The sequence below is a fragment of the Denticeps clupeoides genome, chromosome 9 (genome assembly GCF_900700375.1).
Source record: "Denticeps clupeoides chromosome 9, fDenClu1.1, whole genome shotgun sequence".
In the NCBI taxonomy this organism is placed as follows: Eukaryota; Metazoa; Chordata; class Actinopteri; order Clupeiformes; family Denticipitidae; genus Denticeps; species Denticeps clupeoides.
In genome coordinates this window covers 5,067,738-5,083,015 of record NC_041715.1, presented here as the reverse complement: position 1 = coordinate 5,083,015, position 15,278 = coordinate 5,067,738, and the positions used below count along the sequence as shown (strand labels likewise).

The 15,278-nt window shown below is 47.0% G+C and overlaps 3 protein-coding genes across 17 annotated transcripts in view; all 3 read left to right on the top strand.

Annotated features, from left to right (window-relative positions):
* The window catches only part of LOC114796501 (plakophilin-4-like), a 71,023-nt gene extending 65,884 nt beyond the window's left edge, over positions 1 to 5,139 (top strand). For 12 of the 13 annotated variants that reach the window (XM_028990683.1, XM_028990684.1, XM_028990679.1 and 9 more), the window contains 6 exons: positions 367 to 559; positions 1,004 to 1,088; positions 1,571 to 1,688; positions 1,773 to 1,907; positions 3,018 to 3,091; positions 4,165 to 5,139. In XM_028990683.1, the coding sequence (XP_028846516.1) occupies positions 367 to 559; positions 1,004 to 1,088; positions 1,571 to 1,688; positions 1,773 to 1,907; positions 3,018 to 3,091; positions 4,165 to 4,410 (851 nt within the window). In that variant the 3' untranslated portion in view covers positions 4,411 to 5,139. The remainder of the gene's footprint in view (positions 1 to 366; positions 560 to 1,003; positions 1,089 to 1,570; positions 1,689 to 1,772; positions 1,908 to 3,017; positions 3,092 to 4,164) is intronic. The other variant, XM_028990686.1, reaches the window with a different exon arrangement.
* A 1,141-nt stretch (positions 5,140 to 6,280) lies between these two features.
* Positions 6,281 to 7,636, top strand: dap1b (death associated protein 1b). The gene is made up of 4 exons (XM_028991823.1): positions 6,281 to 6,411; positions 6,931 to 7,018; positions 7,175 to 7,235; positions 7,453 to 7,636. Exons 1-4 carry the CDS (start codon positions 6,345 to 6,347, stop codon positions 7,567 to 7,569), a joined length of 333 nt encoding a protein of 110 aa, XP_028847656.1. The 5' UTR covers positions 6,281 to 6,344; the 3' UTR covers positions 7,570 to 7,636.
* Positions 7,637 to 10,703: 3,067 nt separating this feature from the next.
* tanc1b (tetratricopeptide repeat, ankyrin repeat and coiled-coil containing 1b) overlaps positions 10,704 to 15,278 on the top strand; it is a 114,958-nt gene continuing 110,383 nt past the window's right edge. For all 3 annotated transcript variants that reach the window (XM_028990696.1, XM_028990694.1, XM_028990695.1), the window contains exon 1: positions 10,704 to 10,818. The gene's annotated coding sequence lies outside the window, so the exon portion shown is untranslated. The remainder of the gene's footprint in view (positions 10,819 to 15,278) is intronic.

Here is a 15,278-nt window from a genome sequence, read left to right as displayed (position 1 = left end):
ACACACTCGCCTATGAACCAGAAGACCCAGGTTCAAATCCCACTTACTACCATTGTGTCCCTGAGCAAGACACTAAACCCTGAGTGTCTCCAGGGGGGGACTGTCCCTGTAACTACTGATTATAAGTCGCTCTGCATTAGGGCTTCTGATAAATGCTTTAAATGTAAATATAAATGCAGACATCACAAGTGATATCACAATATATAGTGTTTTTAATCTGTAAACATAATAGATGTCAAACTTCGTTTTTTGCCACAGATTTAGCCTCTTGCGGTGAAAAAATATGCTGTTAAATATAGCCATGTCTTCTAGACTATTTAAAATGGATAAAGCCGCACTGAGGGCCTCCTTCCTTTGCAATTGTAGGAAAGTACGCCATGAGGGACCTGGTCAACCGGCTCCCCGGGGGCAACACCACCCTGCTTTCGGACGAGACTGTTGCCGCCATCTGCTGCACCCTCCACGAGGTCACCAGCAAGAACATGGAAAATGCCAAGGCGCTGGCCGACACCGGTGGCATCGAGAAGCTGGTGAACATCACCAAGGGCAGAGGAGAGAGGTGGGCTGCATCACACTGCTGCTATTTATATAAGAACAGGTCTGTTTAATGTTCCAGGGTCCATCAGAGGATCTTGCGTTTCATTCATTCATTCCATAATAAAAATTTCCAAAAACCAAGTAACATAGAAGAATAGAATCGTAACGACTTACGAATAACAACTTGGAATAAATACGCCTAAATTTTGACTTTGGAGCCTGAAAAGCTCCAATCCCTCTCTGTCTCACTCTTTCCCAACGTTTCTCCCTTTTTATCCCTTTTGGGTGGAAAGGGTCAAATTGTGTGGGGTTGTGTGTCAACTGCAGGGCCTGCCAAAGCCCATTGAGACAAACTGTATGTGACAATATAAAAAATAAACGTTGTTGTTGCAAGGGAATGTAGTGTGAATGTTTTCTCGCCTTGAGAGTCTCTCTCTGACCCGTGTGTGTCTCTCTCCTGCCTCAGGTACTCTATGAAGGTGGTGAAGGCCGCTGCCCAGGTGCTTAACACGCTCTGGCAGTACAGGGACCTTCGCACCATCTACAAGAAGGTGAGAATGCTCTCTCTCTCTCTCTCTCTCTCTCTCTCTCAGCACGGCGGTGGACCAATATTCAGCCGTGTATTAATGGTCCCCACCAATAATTTTGAAATGAGCAACTGGATCTAGCACAGCTGCATCTGTAAATAGGACCGTCAACATTTTAAATAGCGTAATAGTTGTAGTATGGGGTGTGTATTGGCAAGGATCTTACGATACGATACGCATAATGATAAATGGGTCACAGTGCGATTATATCACGCTATATTGTGATGCTGTATACATATTGCGAAAAATATTTTTTTATCGATGTTTTCTAACACCAATAGTTTAAAATATTATAGCAAGCTTTAAATAATGACACATTTCTCAAAGAAGGATTTGCTTTAAATGATTGACAGTCATTAAACCCTTACGTAATGCCTAATGAATCAATGTTTAATCGAAATGTCAGTATGAGCTGAAAGGCCTTGCATTCTGTGTACGTCTCACAGGACGGATGGAGCCAGAACCACTTCATCACGCCCGTCTCAACGCTGGAACGTGACCGGTTCAAGTCGCAGCCCAGCCTGCCCACCAACGCCCTGCAGATGTCGCCCATCAACCAGTCAGGTGGGTCTCACCTGCCGACAGGATCTGCTGAGCTCGGGCTCCGACGCGTTCGATAACACCTGACCGCCCTTCCTGTGTCGGCAGCTGGCAGTGCCACGTCCTCCCCCGCCGTGCTGGGCATCACAGAGCAGCGGTCGGACTACAAGCGGGCGCCGCAGACGTCTATGCAATTTTACAGTTACCAAGGAGACAACAGCGTTCATAAAAACCAGTACACAGGTGAGCAGCAAGAACTTCTGCCTCGGTGGCCATTCATGGAAAAAGTCATATAAAGTCAGGGAAAAGTCAGATCTGATTGGCACATGAATGTATAACGAAGTACAAAGCTCCTGTAAGACTGCACGAGAAGCGTTTTTTCTACGTTTACAACTTCAGCGTGGCTCAACGTAGTGAATCGTGTCGCGTGATGCTGCTCAAATGAAAATGTTCCTCCCTCCAAGACCGCGCCCGAGCAAAAGTTCAGATCATCAGCTGTAACTGACATGCCTTTTAAAAAGGAGACGCGCCGCTGCGGAAGGTGCTGGAATATTAAGCTTTTCGGGCTTGGCAAATTTAGTTGGTCGATATTTAGGAAAATTTCATGTATTATATGTATTATAAACATGTGTAGGAACCCCGATGGTACTTCATGACCCCAATGTCCCCATCTGTCTTGATCATCTCTCTCTCTCTCACACGCACACACACACACACACACACACACACACACACAGTGTGTATACTCATTCTTACTACAAAGCGAGCGGGTCTGTTTCACTGTCCCATCTTTGTTGCTGCCGCCTTTGGTCTGCTGGGTAATGGGGCCAGACTGGCAGCACTACAGAGAGGCGATTGTTTGCAGGCCCGAGGTGGAGCTTCGCTGGACTTTGAGACAGGGACTGAGCTGGGCCAAACACACACACAATAATAATAATAATAATAATTGTAGGAACACACATTCATTCTCCCGTATACATACACAGATCAGTCAGTTAAATAGTTGCTTTCTCACCTGCTTGAGCTCACCTCTCCACCCCACTCCTGTCCGGAATGAGGCAGGGTAGCCTGCGGCAGAATTCCACACACAATTCCAGCACGGATTTCTTCCTAAGTAAACAAAACGGCAAGCGAGAGCGTTCCCATCCATCTGGCCCTTTTACAGCACAGCCTTTATACACCAGTACAAACACACACACACACACACACACACACCTCCACGTGAACTACTGGTTTTCACCTAAGTCCTGAATATTTGATCATATAGATATAAAAGGGGCTTTAATCAGGTTCCAATGTAGGGAAAAGTATCATACAAAATCTGTTCATATTTCCTTCTCTGTTTTGCCCCAGGGCCTGCGAAGCAGTCGCCGTTTTATATTGCTTCGTACTCTTCGCCCACGAGAGAGGAGCCGAGAAGAGCGCAGGTACGTAGAGCCGACAGCTCCTGACGCTCCCGAGGCCCGGCGCGCCGCGCCCATCAGCCTTTGTGCGTCCCTGAGTGGACGCGACTGGCGGGCTGGGCGGGATCCAGGCTCCTGTCACAGCGTGTAGGCGAGCGGCTGTGCACCCAGCCGGATAGCCTGGAGAGAGCCGAGGCAGCGACTCCACGCTTGATAGCGTTTATGAACGAGGCCCGTCGAGTGCGCCACGCCCATGATTCTGCTGTCACTCGACTGTTTTAGTCATTATTCAGGAGTCGAATTCAAATTTTATTTGTCACATACACAGTCATACACGGTATGATATGCAGTGAAATGCTTTAGCGGCTGCTACACACCACAGTATTGCAAATATTTCAAGTATACAGTGAACCAATATGCAAGTATTGCAAACGCAAAATAGGGTGGTAGTAGCCTAGCGGGTAACACACTCGCCTATGAACCAGAAGACCCAGGTTCAAACCCCACTTACTACCATTGTGTCCCTGAGCAAGACACTTAACCCTATGTTGCTCCATGGGGGGACTGTCCCTGTAACTTTTGATTGTAAGTCGCTCTGGATAAGGGCGTCTGGTAAATGCTGTAAATGTAAATGTAAAATATATTTTTTTAACATAAAATATGTGTAATAGGTTGGGTGAAGGTGTGCAAATGAGTAAAGTGCAAGTAAAGTGTAAAAAAAATAGTGCAAGGATTCTGGGGGCAGGTCGATTGCATTGGGCGGGAATCGAACACGGAACAACTGCTTGGGAAGCAGCTATGCTCACACTATACCTCCAATGCACCAATGGAAGTCATATAATAGGATATTACATCATATAAAATCATGATATGTATGTTTGATTTGCTCTTGTCCTTCTCTGGTCTTTGCTGACCAGATCACAATGCGCGCAGATAACTTGTCTCTAATAAAGTGACTGCTCCTTTACGCATTGTGTCCCTGAGCAAGACACTGAGTGTCTCCAGGGGGGGACTGTCCCTGTAAATACTGAAGTCTCTCTGGATAAGGGCGTCTGGTAAATGCTGTAAATGTAAATGAATTACTTCCCTCTCCACAGCCGGTGTATTACGGGGACGAGCCGGGCCGGAGGAACTACGACACCTACAGGAGGTACCTGCAGTCCCCGCACGGCTACGACGAGCCGTACCTGGACGAGAACGCGGTCCACTACTCCGCCGCAGACTACGCCGCCCAGCCGCTCGCACTCAAAGCCACCACCAACTACGTGGACTTTTATTCCACCACACGGAGGCCTTCCTGCCGGGCCGAGCAGTACCCCGGCTCCCCGGACTCCTGGGTATAGGGGGTGGGCTCCTCTCGCCAGAACACAGACTCTTCCACCCACTTTCATTTGTGCGTCTATGTTCTTTTATGTTTTTGTGGGGGGGGGGGTTTGTTTGGTCGTTTTGAAGAAGACTAAAGTGGATTATGGAATGAACGGATGGAAGAACGGAATGTGAGCCAAAGAAGGAAATCATGGAATGTGTGCTTCTGTTATTTTTATTATTATTATTATTATTATTATTATTAAAAGAGAGCAATAGGCAGAGTCATGAATTGAGTGTATTGGACAGCGCAGATGTCCAGATGTTTAGTTTTCCTTTTCGAGGCTGTAGCTCTAACGTGGAGAGCACGTGGGGTACCGTCGAGGAAATACCAGGGTTTTGCGGTGGAGAGTCGGATGGGGGAACGTGCACGTAGGCCAAAAGAAGAAGAAAAAAAAAAAAAACTGATCTCAGTCGAACAGACGGGGAAAAGAGAAAGAAGAAGAATCTAATGTTGTGAGTTTGTACAGAGGGAACAAGCCGTATTCGTACCTGTTGTGTGGAGTCTTGTACATTTCCATCCTTTTAATGTAAATAGAGCGAGTTTACACCTGTCGGCACTGGGAGGTGCCACGTCGAAGCTAATATAGAAAAAAAATAACAAAAAAGAAATATAGATATATGGTATATGAAGGGAGAAGGGTCAAGTTGGCATAATGATGCTCTGTTAAATAAAAAAAAAAAAAGTCACTTTTGTTTTTTAAAGAGATTGTATTCGCTTGTGTCTTTTTCTTTTTTTTTCCCCCACGTTCTCTGCTGACGGAAATTGTGTCTAATTTACATTTTTTAGGGCCGTCTGTGGCTTCTCTGCACTCAGTGAGCACATAAAATAAAAAAGGGGCATTAGCTGAACTACTGTCCAGCAGATAACTCATGTGATCGCACACCATACTTCCCCCTTTTACATCATTTTTTAAATAAATAATTAGAGCGTTTTTTTTTTTTTTAGCTTCGTAATTCTGCATATATTTGTAGGCTTTCTTCAGTATAAGTCAAATCAGCTCTGCACGATGTACACTACTTTCTGTTCTGCACCAGAAATCTTTAATGTATATTTATGAATGTATATTATGAATAAGCTGTTTCGTTCTAGCCTCCCTTGAATCGAATCCTCCCTTTCTGATACACAGAAATTGTAATGGGGGGGGCAACTGGTTTTATTATTATGGTTTTTAGGACTCTATCAAACCGCAGCTCGCCTACCGATGACCAGTTGCCGGGCCCGGAGCCCGGTGGCATCACGCCGGGGATTTAACTAAACACATATTTTGGTGCAAAACCTGTTTGTATCTGCCAGATGCTGCCATTCGGCTTCATAAAAGGGCGCCAGCCGTGGACTCATTTCTTCCACGGGGAATGAGGGGTACCCCAGGTGAAAGGCCTTGAACGGCGTCCATCAGGTTATACGTTGCCCCTCCTTTCCGCGTTGTATTTCGTGGGAACGCCGCCTGGCCTCCGCCGCAGAAGGTTCTGCATGTCCCGGCCTGCCCTGTTTGTGTCAGGTTTGCTGGAACACCCCTCAACACATGGGGGCATGAAGTTAAAACGTGACGCGTGGTTTCAGGTCCAGGCCTAACCACGCCGATGAGACCCAATTCCCATCAATAAACTCTTTTATAAACCCTCGTCCAGGGTCCTCTCACCATGGTGACACCGACTTTCAACGGGGACATGGGGGACAAACATAATGCCCTCTGAAAATACTCTTGTACTTAGAAAACACGTGACTTTAACGAAAGTCCCCGTTCGCAGCGCAATCACGCGCGTCGGCCCCGCCCCCCGGCGCGGCGGGGGCGCGCACTTCCTGCGGAGCGCGGCGGCGCGCCTGCGCGCAGTATAAAAGCAACGGGAGCGGCGCGAAGAGAAGCAAAGCGAAGCAGACTCGGCGCAGGAGAACGTAAGTTCGGTAAAGATGGCGCACGTGTCGAAGTCCGAGGTGAGGGAGGCGCACACCCTGAAAGCGGGACACCCGCCTGCAGGTAGACTTTCTTGCTTTGCTTTTTTTTTTACTTTTTAAAAAGTTTTTTTTCCCGTTATCATTAATCATCCTTCTTTTGCCAGACACATGCAGAGACGTTTATATTTATGTATGTATGTTTTTTTTTTTTTTTTTTGCATCTCCCTTCTCATGTGTATGTTTTCTGTGCGGGTCCCAGACATATTTTGGTGTCCTCTTCGTATCCGCTGCAATGGAAATGCACTTAAAAAACGTCGAACGTTTGCTTCATTGCAGCTCTCGGTGTCATATTTTACTACCGTAAAAAAAAACAAAAAGCATTTTTTTTTTCTTTCTTCTCAGCCGTCGCCAGTCAGGATGTGGGCGGGGTCAAGCGGTGGGGGCGTGGTTTAGTTGTTTTTATTCCGTTCAGCCTGCAGATTAACCAGGCCAATCTGGCCAATTTTTCCTCCCATGTCCATTTAGTCACGTAATCTTTTATCTGTGACTTTGTGGTTTTGTGTAGATTTGTGTGTATCAATAAACACTGCTCTATATGTAGTGAAAGCCGGAGGGATGCGTGTTGTCAAGAGGAGCGCGGAGGAACCTGCAGCTCCAGAGAAGGAGGCACGGAGGCCTGACAAGCCCAGGTAATCTGTGAAAAGACTCCCTTGTGTGCACTGTGTGTGTGTAGGTTGGTGGTTACGACTGAGCTCTTACACAGCGTGCGTGTGTGTCTGTGTCTTGATTTCCTCTCATGTGGTATTAAAGTCATGAACTCGTGTGCATCTGCTTCCTCCTTGCAGGTCCGTGGTTGCTTCCAGAGTGCAGCACATCAGTCTGGTGTTGGCTGGGACACTAGAGAAGGTCTGTGTGTGACTGAATGCCAATGCATACTGTCTTGCACAAATCACATTCGAGCAGAGTGTAGTCACATCTGCATAACATATATATTTTTCTGCATGTTTAATTCAGGCTTTGTTAAATGTATTTACATTTTTATAGCTATTTGCAAAGCCACAAATTAAACCAGCAGCAGAAAGTTCTAAAAATTGCGTGAATATTTCTGTTTTTGTGGCTCCAGTTTAGCCACGACTTCCCCGAGACACCTGTGAGTGTTCGGCACAGCAGAGTCAAACCGGCCATGGAGAAGCCTCACGCACCGCGGACATTCATCATTCAGCAGCCTCGCAAGTTCTGAACCGGCGTGGGCCTTGTCAAACAGGGAGTTCGCTAGGGGTGGGCAAAAAAAAAAACACATTTTGAACTGTCAATTGACAGGATCTCTCTCTCCAGCTCTTCACCTCAGTTTTCTAACCTTGCTTGACCTTGCATGGTTTTAGACGCACTTGCTCTATTATGTACCATTTTTGTGCTTCTCTTTTGTACGAGGAGATGCACAGCAAACATAACCAGCTCTTTCTGATATGAATGTATGGGGTGAGACACTCTTTGCACTTTTTTTTTTTTTTTTTTTTTTTTTTTTTGTAGGAATGTATGGGATTGTGTATTAAAGTTCAGTTTTTCAGCATCTCTGTCTGCCTTCCTTTGCCACTAGGTGGCGCAACTAAGTCTTTTAAAATAATAATACAATTTCACCCCACAGCATTTAAAAACCATGCTAAAACATATTCTTACACCTGGAACTACTGCGGCTTTTTTTTTTTTTTTTTTTTTTTTTTTTTTTTAAATATATAAATAAATTAAGGTTAATTTATATCAGTCCTTCTGTCAACACAGTCCACCCAGATACTGGTTCATTCCTTAGTAATCTCACAACTGGACTACTGTAACTCCCTCCTAGCTGGTCTATCTCTATGTACCATCCAACCTCTACAACTCATACAAAATGCAGCAGCACTACTGATCTTCAACCTTTCCAAATTCTCCCACACTGCCCCTCTGCTACGTTCCCTCCACTGGCTCCCAGTAGCTGCACGCATCAAATTCAAAATACTGATGCTGGCCTACAGAGCCTCCAGTACTGCTCGCCTGGTCCCTCCATCTCTGAAGGTAAAAGGAAGACTCTCATCTAGACTCTTCTCTGTCTTGGCCCCTGGGTGGTGGAATGAACTTCCCCTCAAGGTCAGAACATCTCAGTCACTGAGCACCTTCAAACGGCAGCTCAAGACCTTCCTCTTTAGAGAATATTTAGATGCACTTGGAACCTTCATATTGTCTGACTTATGTATAGAAACTACAACCGAGTGAATAAAAAGATTGTATTCATATTTGGGGGTCCAAGTGAAACAGAACTGATCACTTCATCGATGGTAACATGGTAGCACTTTGTATGTCACTCTGGATAAGCGCGTCTGCCAAAAGCCTTAAATGTAAATGAAATTTCCAGTGGGTTTCTCAATCCTGCCTTCTGGACTGGTAGTTTTGCACCTTACTCTGCCATTGGTCGCTGTCTAGAGGGCTCTCTGCCAACGTTTCCTCAACTTCGGGGCCACTCGCCATGTTGGTGCTCTCTATTCAGTCAAAGTCTACCTTATAGTCACCTCAACGCATACAAGTACACCGAGACTTCAACATGGCGCAAATGGAAATGACACAAAACAGAACAAAGGACGTTGTGCACCGACTCACAATATCGTGCAGGTACCAGACAAACCAGGCAGTGTGATCCTGCACAATTTCCGGTATTTATCAGAGCCACTTGCAATCAGTAGTTACAGGGACAGACGCGATGGTAGTAAGTGGGGTTTGAACCTGTGCCACCACCACCCTATTTGTGATAAACGTGAGGCGAGCGAGTTTGTTCTACGGAAACCATTTAAGGCCCCTTGCTGCTTCCGTGCCAGCCGGCATGATGGCAGGTGGGACATTCGGGCCCTGGCACTGTCTCCTGCTCTCAGTCCTCGGCCTGCAGGTGTGCATGAGCAGTGCCACGCCCCAGGGTGCGAGGGATTAAACCAAATCCACTCGTTTCGTTAACGTCGCACAAGTCATACTCTGTAAATATCAATGCAATTGCTGCAGATTCCTTTCGGATGGAGACATTTTCACACAAAAAAATGTTGACTCCTGTTACAAATGTTTTAGCAACAGGATATATTTATATGCTGTTTTTCTTACAATATTTTATCTATTACAGTAAATAGCCAGAACCCCCTTTTTGTGAATGCACAACTCTCCAGTATTGAAGGTGGAGAATGAAAGGATGATGTGAACCTTGGTGACTGTTATTGCACGATAATTACAATTATGTCATTTGAAACTCACCTTTTTGGCTTCACGTAACTTCACTATTCTGACCAGGTGCAGAGTAGCTGTACCCAGTGGTTCCTGTTTTTGTGAACTGGGAGAAATCAAGCATTGCTTTAAAAGTGCCAAAAGAGAGAAGTCCTTCATTCTGCACGTAGAGAGGAGATAAGTTGCTTAATTTGTCCACATGGTGTCGCCAGAGGGCTGCAAAAGCTCGGGTTCAAAACTGGACGTCATACGGGGGATAATAATATAACATAAACAATAACAGATACAACAAGGATGCAAGAGATGCAACGAATAAATAAACTAACCATAACAATGATTAAACAATGACATGATACTATTATTATAATGTTATTAAACAATTATATAATACATATATACAGTACAGGCCAAAAGTTTGGAGACACCTTCTCATTCAATGTGTTTTCTTTATTTTCATGACCATTTACGTTGGTAGATTCTCACTGAAGGACTCAAAACTATGAATGAACACGTGTGGAGTTATGTACTTAACAAAAAAAGTTGAAATAAGTGAAAACACGTTTTATATTCTAGTTTCTTTGCTCTGATTACTGCTTTGAACACTCTTGGCATTCTCTCGATGAGCTCCAAGAGGTCGTCACCTGAAATGCTTCTCCAACAGTCTTGAAGGAGTTCCCAGAGGTGTTTAGCACTTGTTGGGGTCCAGCTCACCCCAAACCATCTCGACTGGGTTCAGGTCCGGTGACTGTGGAGGCCAGGTCTCCACTTTTTGTTAAGTACAGAACTCCACATGTGTTCATTCATAGTTTTGATGCCTTCAGTGAGAATCTACCAACGTAAATGGTCATGAAAATAAAGAAAACACATTGAATGAGAAGGTGTGTCCAAACTTTTGGCCTGTACTGTATATATATATATAATACAAACAATACAGGAACAAAAAAGTACTTTGCGTTTTTTTTTTTTGTTTGCAGTGAAACGCATCGTGTCGTTGCTTCGTGAAAATAAGGAAGTTATTCTGATATAAACGCTCGGGGTCGCGGCTACTTGACCGGCTTCGCCGCCGACTGCGTCCCGCCTGCTCCGCCCCCGGATGAGCTCATGGCCGCCGCGGCGGGAGGGGGCGGAGCTCCGCCGACCACGACCCCGGCAGGCGAGCGCTCCTCCGCGGTTCTTCCACCGCCCGCCCGCTCGGATACGGAGCCGGGGCCCTGCGCCTGGAGAGCGGGACCGGAGCCGGCGACAGGACGGGGTGAGCGTCCGCGGGGCTTAAAAATGGGGCTCGTTTCGTCGCTGTTACGTTTCTTTTTTTTTTTTTAAAGTTTCTTTATTCGCTCGTTTTAAGCGTTAAACTTTGCGCAGAGTTCCGACGGGCGCCAGGCGGTCCGGAGGGGTCGTTTACTACCAGTTAACTCGCACCCAACACACGGGGTCGTTTACTACGAGTTTACTACGAGTTTACTACGAGTTTACTCACACGACCCAACACACGTCTCCAGCGGAGCGGATACAGGGACCCTGGGGGTTTGAACCTGTGACTTTGGGGGTCCTCTGGTTCACAGTGGGGGGGTGTCGTTACCCATGAGGTGGCTTAAATATCAGTGCTCGTCTTGTGAAGATGCCTGAAAATTGCAATTAAATGGCGACTGTGATTTGTCGCGGCTTCGGGGTCCCACAGCAAGCAGCCCAGGCCGTGGCGTCCAATATGTGGGCTACTGCGGGACGGCGAGTGGCAACATGTTCTAAAGTGCGGTGGCTCCGGCGGAGCTTAACCACCTTCCGTATATGTATATAAATATATATATATATGTATGCATGGTACAGATTTACTTTCACAGAAAGTTTTGAAAGAATTTTGATAGATGATAAAATATTCGGCCTGACACGGTGGCCCTTACTTAAGCGATTTATTAATTTTATTTTTCACCACACAGTTGGATATGCATCAATGAACCTTCGTTCAGCTCGGTGGCCCTCAGAAGTCAATTGAGGTCAATTCACCGATTCGATCGGAATGGCCGTTTGTCGCGTCCCCTGATCTTTATTGCGGCGGACCTGGCACTTCTGTGGCTAGATGCCATGTGGGCAGTGGTGGCCTAGCGGTAAAGGAAGCGGCCCCGTAATCAGAAGGTTGCCGGTTCGAATCCCGACCCGCCAAGGTGCCACTGAGGTGCCACTGAGCAAAGCACCGTCCCCACACACTGCTCCCCGGGCGCCTGTCATGGCTGCCCACTGCTCACTCAGGGTGATGGGTTAAATGCAGAGGACAAATTTCACTGTGTGCACTGTGTGCTGTGCTGCTGTGTATCACATGTGACAAATCACTTCACTTTTTTTTTTTTTTTTCACTTTTATGTACGCTTGTCGTGAGTCTTACGGGGAGGGGGTGGGGGGGTGGGGTCACAACTGTTGCGGTGGCCCCGTAATAAGGGCGTTGCTGTTCGCCCAGTGTCACGGTGAGATGACAAGCGTCTTCTCGGCGAGGGACGGACGCTTCCCTGATGAGCGGGTTAATAATTGTACTCGCCGTCGGTAGCTGATCGTTAACAGAAGCCGGCGACTGCAGGCCCATTGTGTGCGTGTTTGTGTGTGTGTGTGTGTTTGTGTGTGTGTTTGTGTGTGTGTTGTAGTTTCTACCCCCCCGCCATGCCGTCGCATCTCTGCGGTTTTATCCGCATGTATTGTTTCCGCAGCACGTTTGCACGTTTGTTTGGACGTGAACTGCCAGGAGGTTTTCCCGGCGGCCCCGTGGCTGTGGTGACGCAGTCGGCGAGCCCTGCCCGCCCGCGACGGCCCAACCTCGCCTCCGCGACCTCGCTCGTCCCGGAGGACGGCCGTTCCCATGGGGCCGTATCGCCGGCCTATCTGCTTTAAACAGTCGCGGCGGGGCTTTTATCGGCAGCCGGCGAGCTATTTTCCCAGGCGCGTGAGAAGCTCCCGCCCCTCTCACCGCCGCTTCCTTCGGGGATAAACACGCCCGTCAGCCCGGCTTAGACTTTCGACTTCCCCAGTTAATGTTTGACCCAGTTCAAACATCGGTACCTGCCCGCCGCGTCGGGTAAACCTGCCCGAAGGCCACGCCTTTCCCGGCTATCAAAACAAACGGCGAAAGGGGATCAAGGAGCCGGCAGGAAACGTCTTTTGTGCTTCCGTGCCGCTCACTGTAGGCGCTGCTACATGATCTCATAATGGGGTTGAGGCATCTGTGACAGGGCCGGGCGGGAAAGCCCGGAGCTTTCTGGATCCCCCGCATTGTGGGGCGAGGAGGGGCGGTCCGTTGCCATGCCGACGGTCGCGTCGCCAAGTCACTGGAACGTCTGCACGCGCTGTCGGCCCGGAGATTTAAGCAAGCATGTTACTATCGATGAAGTGATCAGTTCTGGTTCACCAGGACCCTCAACTATCAATACAATCTTTACAATCAATACAATTCACTATGTTGTAGTTTTTATACATAAAGTCAGACAAGAAGGTTACAAGTTCATCTACACAGTGGGCAATTTATATGGATACACCTTAATAAAATGGGAATGGTTGGTGATTTTAACGTCCTGTTTGTGGCACATTAGTATATGTGAGGGGGCAAACTTTCCAAGATGGGTGGTGACCATAGTGGCCATTTTGAAGTCGGCCATCTTGGATCCAACTTTTGTTTTTTTCAGTAGGAAGAGGGTCACGTGACACATTTATGTGACAAATGTATTGGTAATTTCACAAGAAAAACAATGGTGGTTTTAATGTAACTTTATACTTTCTTGAGTTATTTCTGACCACTTATAAAATGTGTTCAATGTCACCAACCATTCCCATTTTATTAAGCTTTATCCATATAAATGGCCCACCCTGTATATATTCTCTAAAGAGGAAGATCTTGAGCTGCCGTTTGAAGGTGCTCAGTGACTGAGCTGTTCTGACCTCGAGGGGAAGTTCATTCCACCACCGAGGGGCCAAGACGGAGAAGAAGGAGAATCAGGTGTTGTTCTTTTCACGTTTTTTCTCTCTCTCTCTCTCTCTCTCGACTGAAGCTTTTTTTTCTCCGACTTCAATCTCTACCCAGCTCCACGGGATGAAGGAGTCGTGCTCGTGTGAATCTCAACAGCCTCGGGTGCAACTGTAAATTCGGAGTCCAGATCATCCAGAGACATGTCTCAACTCTTTTTTTTTTTTCCTACGGAAAAAAAAAAAAAAACAAAGCGGGGAAAGGTACACCATCCCGGCGGTGACTCTCGTTGCCGTGACAATTGTGTTTTGCTTTGTCGAGCTTTTTGTTTCCCACGGCGCCTGTGCAAAAACATAAAAGTTCTTCTTTGAATTGAAATAATGATTAAAAAAATAAAATAAATCTGTGCATAAATCTGTGCAACCAAACGTGACATCTGCCCCTGTCGCACCGGCTCTCTGCCAAGGTTTGAGTTGGATTATAGAATTTGATCTTGTTTTGTTATTTATATTCATCTCCGCGGTGGTAGAGCGGGGCGCGGTAAACACTAGACTACCAGGCGTGGTTCAACGTGCGTCTCTCAGTGAATGAAAGGCTGGTAGTAGCCTAGCGGGTAACTCACTGGCCTATGAACCAGATGACCCAGGTTCAGATCCCACTTACTACCATTGTGTCCCTGAGTGTCTCCGGGGGGGGTGGAGCTGTAACTACTGTTTGTACGATTCTCTTTGGACAAGGGCGTCTGGTAAACGTAAATGTAAAATGAAAGGCGGAGAGCGCGGCCATTGTCAGGTGTGACCATCCTTCAGTGTGGTTCTTCGCTCGGGTGTTAAACGGCTGCCGTAGTAACGCGCTCACTTCCTTTTTGTCCCGGGTCAGGGATACACGCTCCGTGCCATTACCCGTTTCAGCAAGCCTACTTTCCTGCCGGGATTCTTTATGGGCGCCGTTTAACGCGTCTTGAAGAATCTGCATTCTTCACTTTTGAGAGGCACAGAATACTATCTTTCATCAAAGAGGTGAAAAGGACCTCTCCCCCTAGCGCTGCAGTGAAAAAATGATCACGGCACGGGTAGTGAGTTTGTCTCCATGGCAATGATGGCATGCATGCACGCACCCAGATACACACTGCATGCATGAATGCCACAAGCAAGAGGCAATCAGGAAAACACTCCCGTTTCCTGTCTATGTTTAGTGTGACTGTCTAGGGTTTAATATGCTACTTGTTTAATGCAGGCGTGTGATATGTGTGTTTTTCCTCTATTCATTTTTTTCTTAATTGAAAGCTTCCAATAAACTTTTAGCCACAATTTGTTTTTTTTTTTTTAGGTTTTCTTTCCTCTTGAAGCATCTGCAGGGGTCAAAGGGCACACTTACCGCTATACAAAAGCATGTCAAGTGTCTCTGCGGCTGTCCACGCGATCCGAGATACTGTACCAGACACCTTTAAGCAGTCGTTCCCTGGGAGTTCACGGCTGGGCCAAGGGGAATGGCTCCTGAATGCACATTCATACCGAGCTCCAACCCTATTCAGCCTGGACGGCCTCGCCCCAGTCTCTGGCAGTCACGGCCAGATTAGTGAGGCCCAGGCGAAGGGTCTGCTTTAAGGAGATAATGCCCCCGCAGATAATGCCCTGACACAAAGACGGTGGGCTGGAGAGAGCAGGGGAACTTCTTATCAGGGCTCCTTCCCTGGGAAACCTTTCAGGGCCCGAGGTTGGCTACCTGTTGCATGCCATTTTCCCCGCCTCGCTCGGGAAAGAGTAAACCTT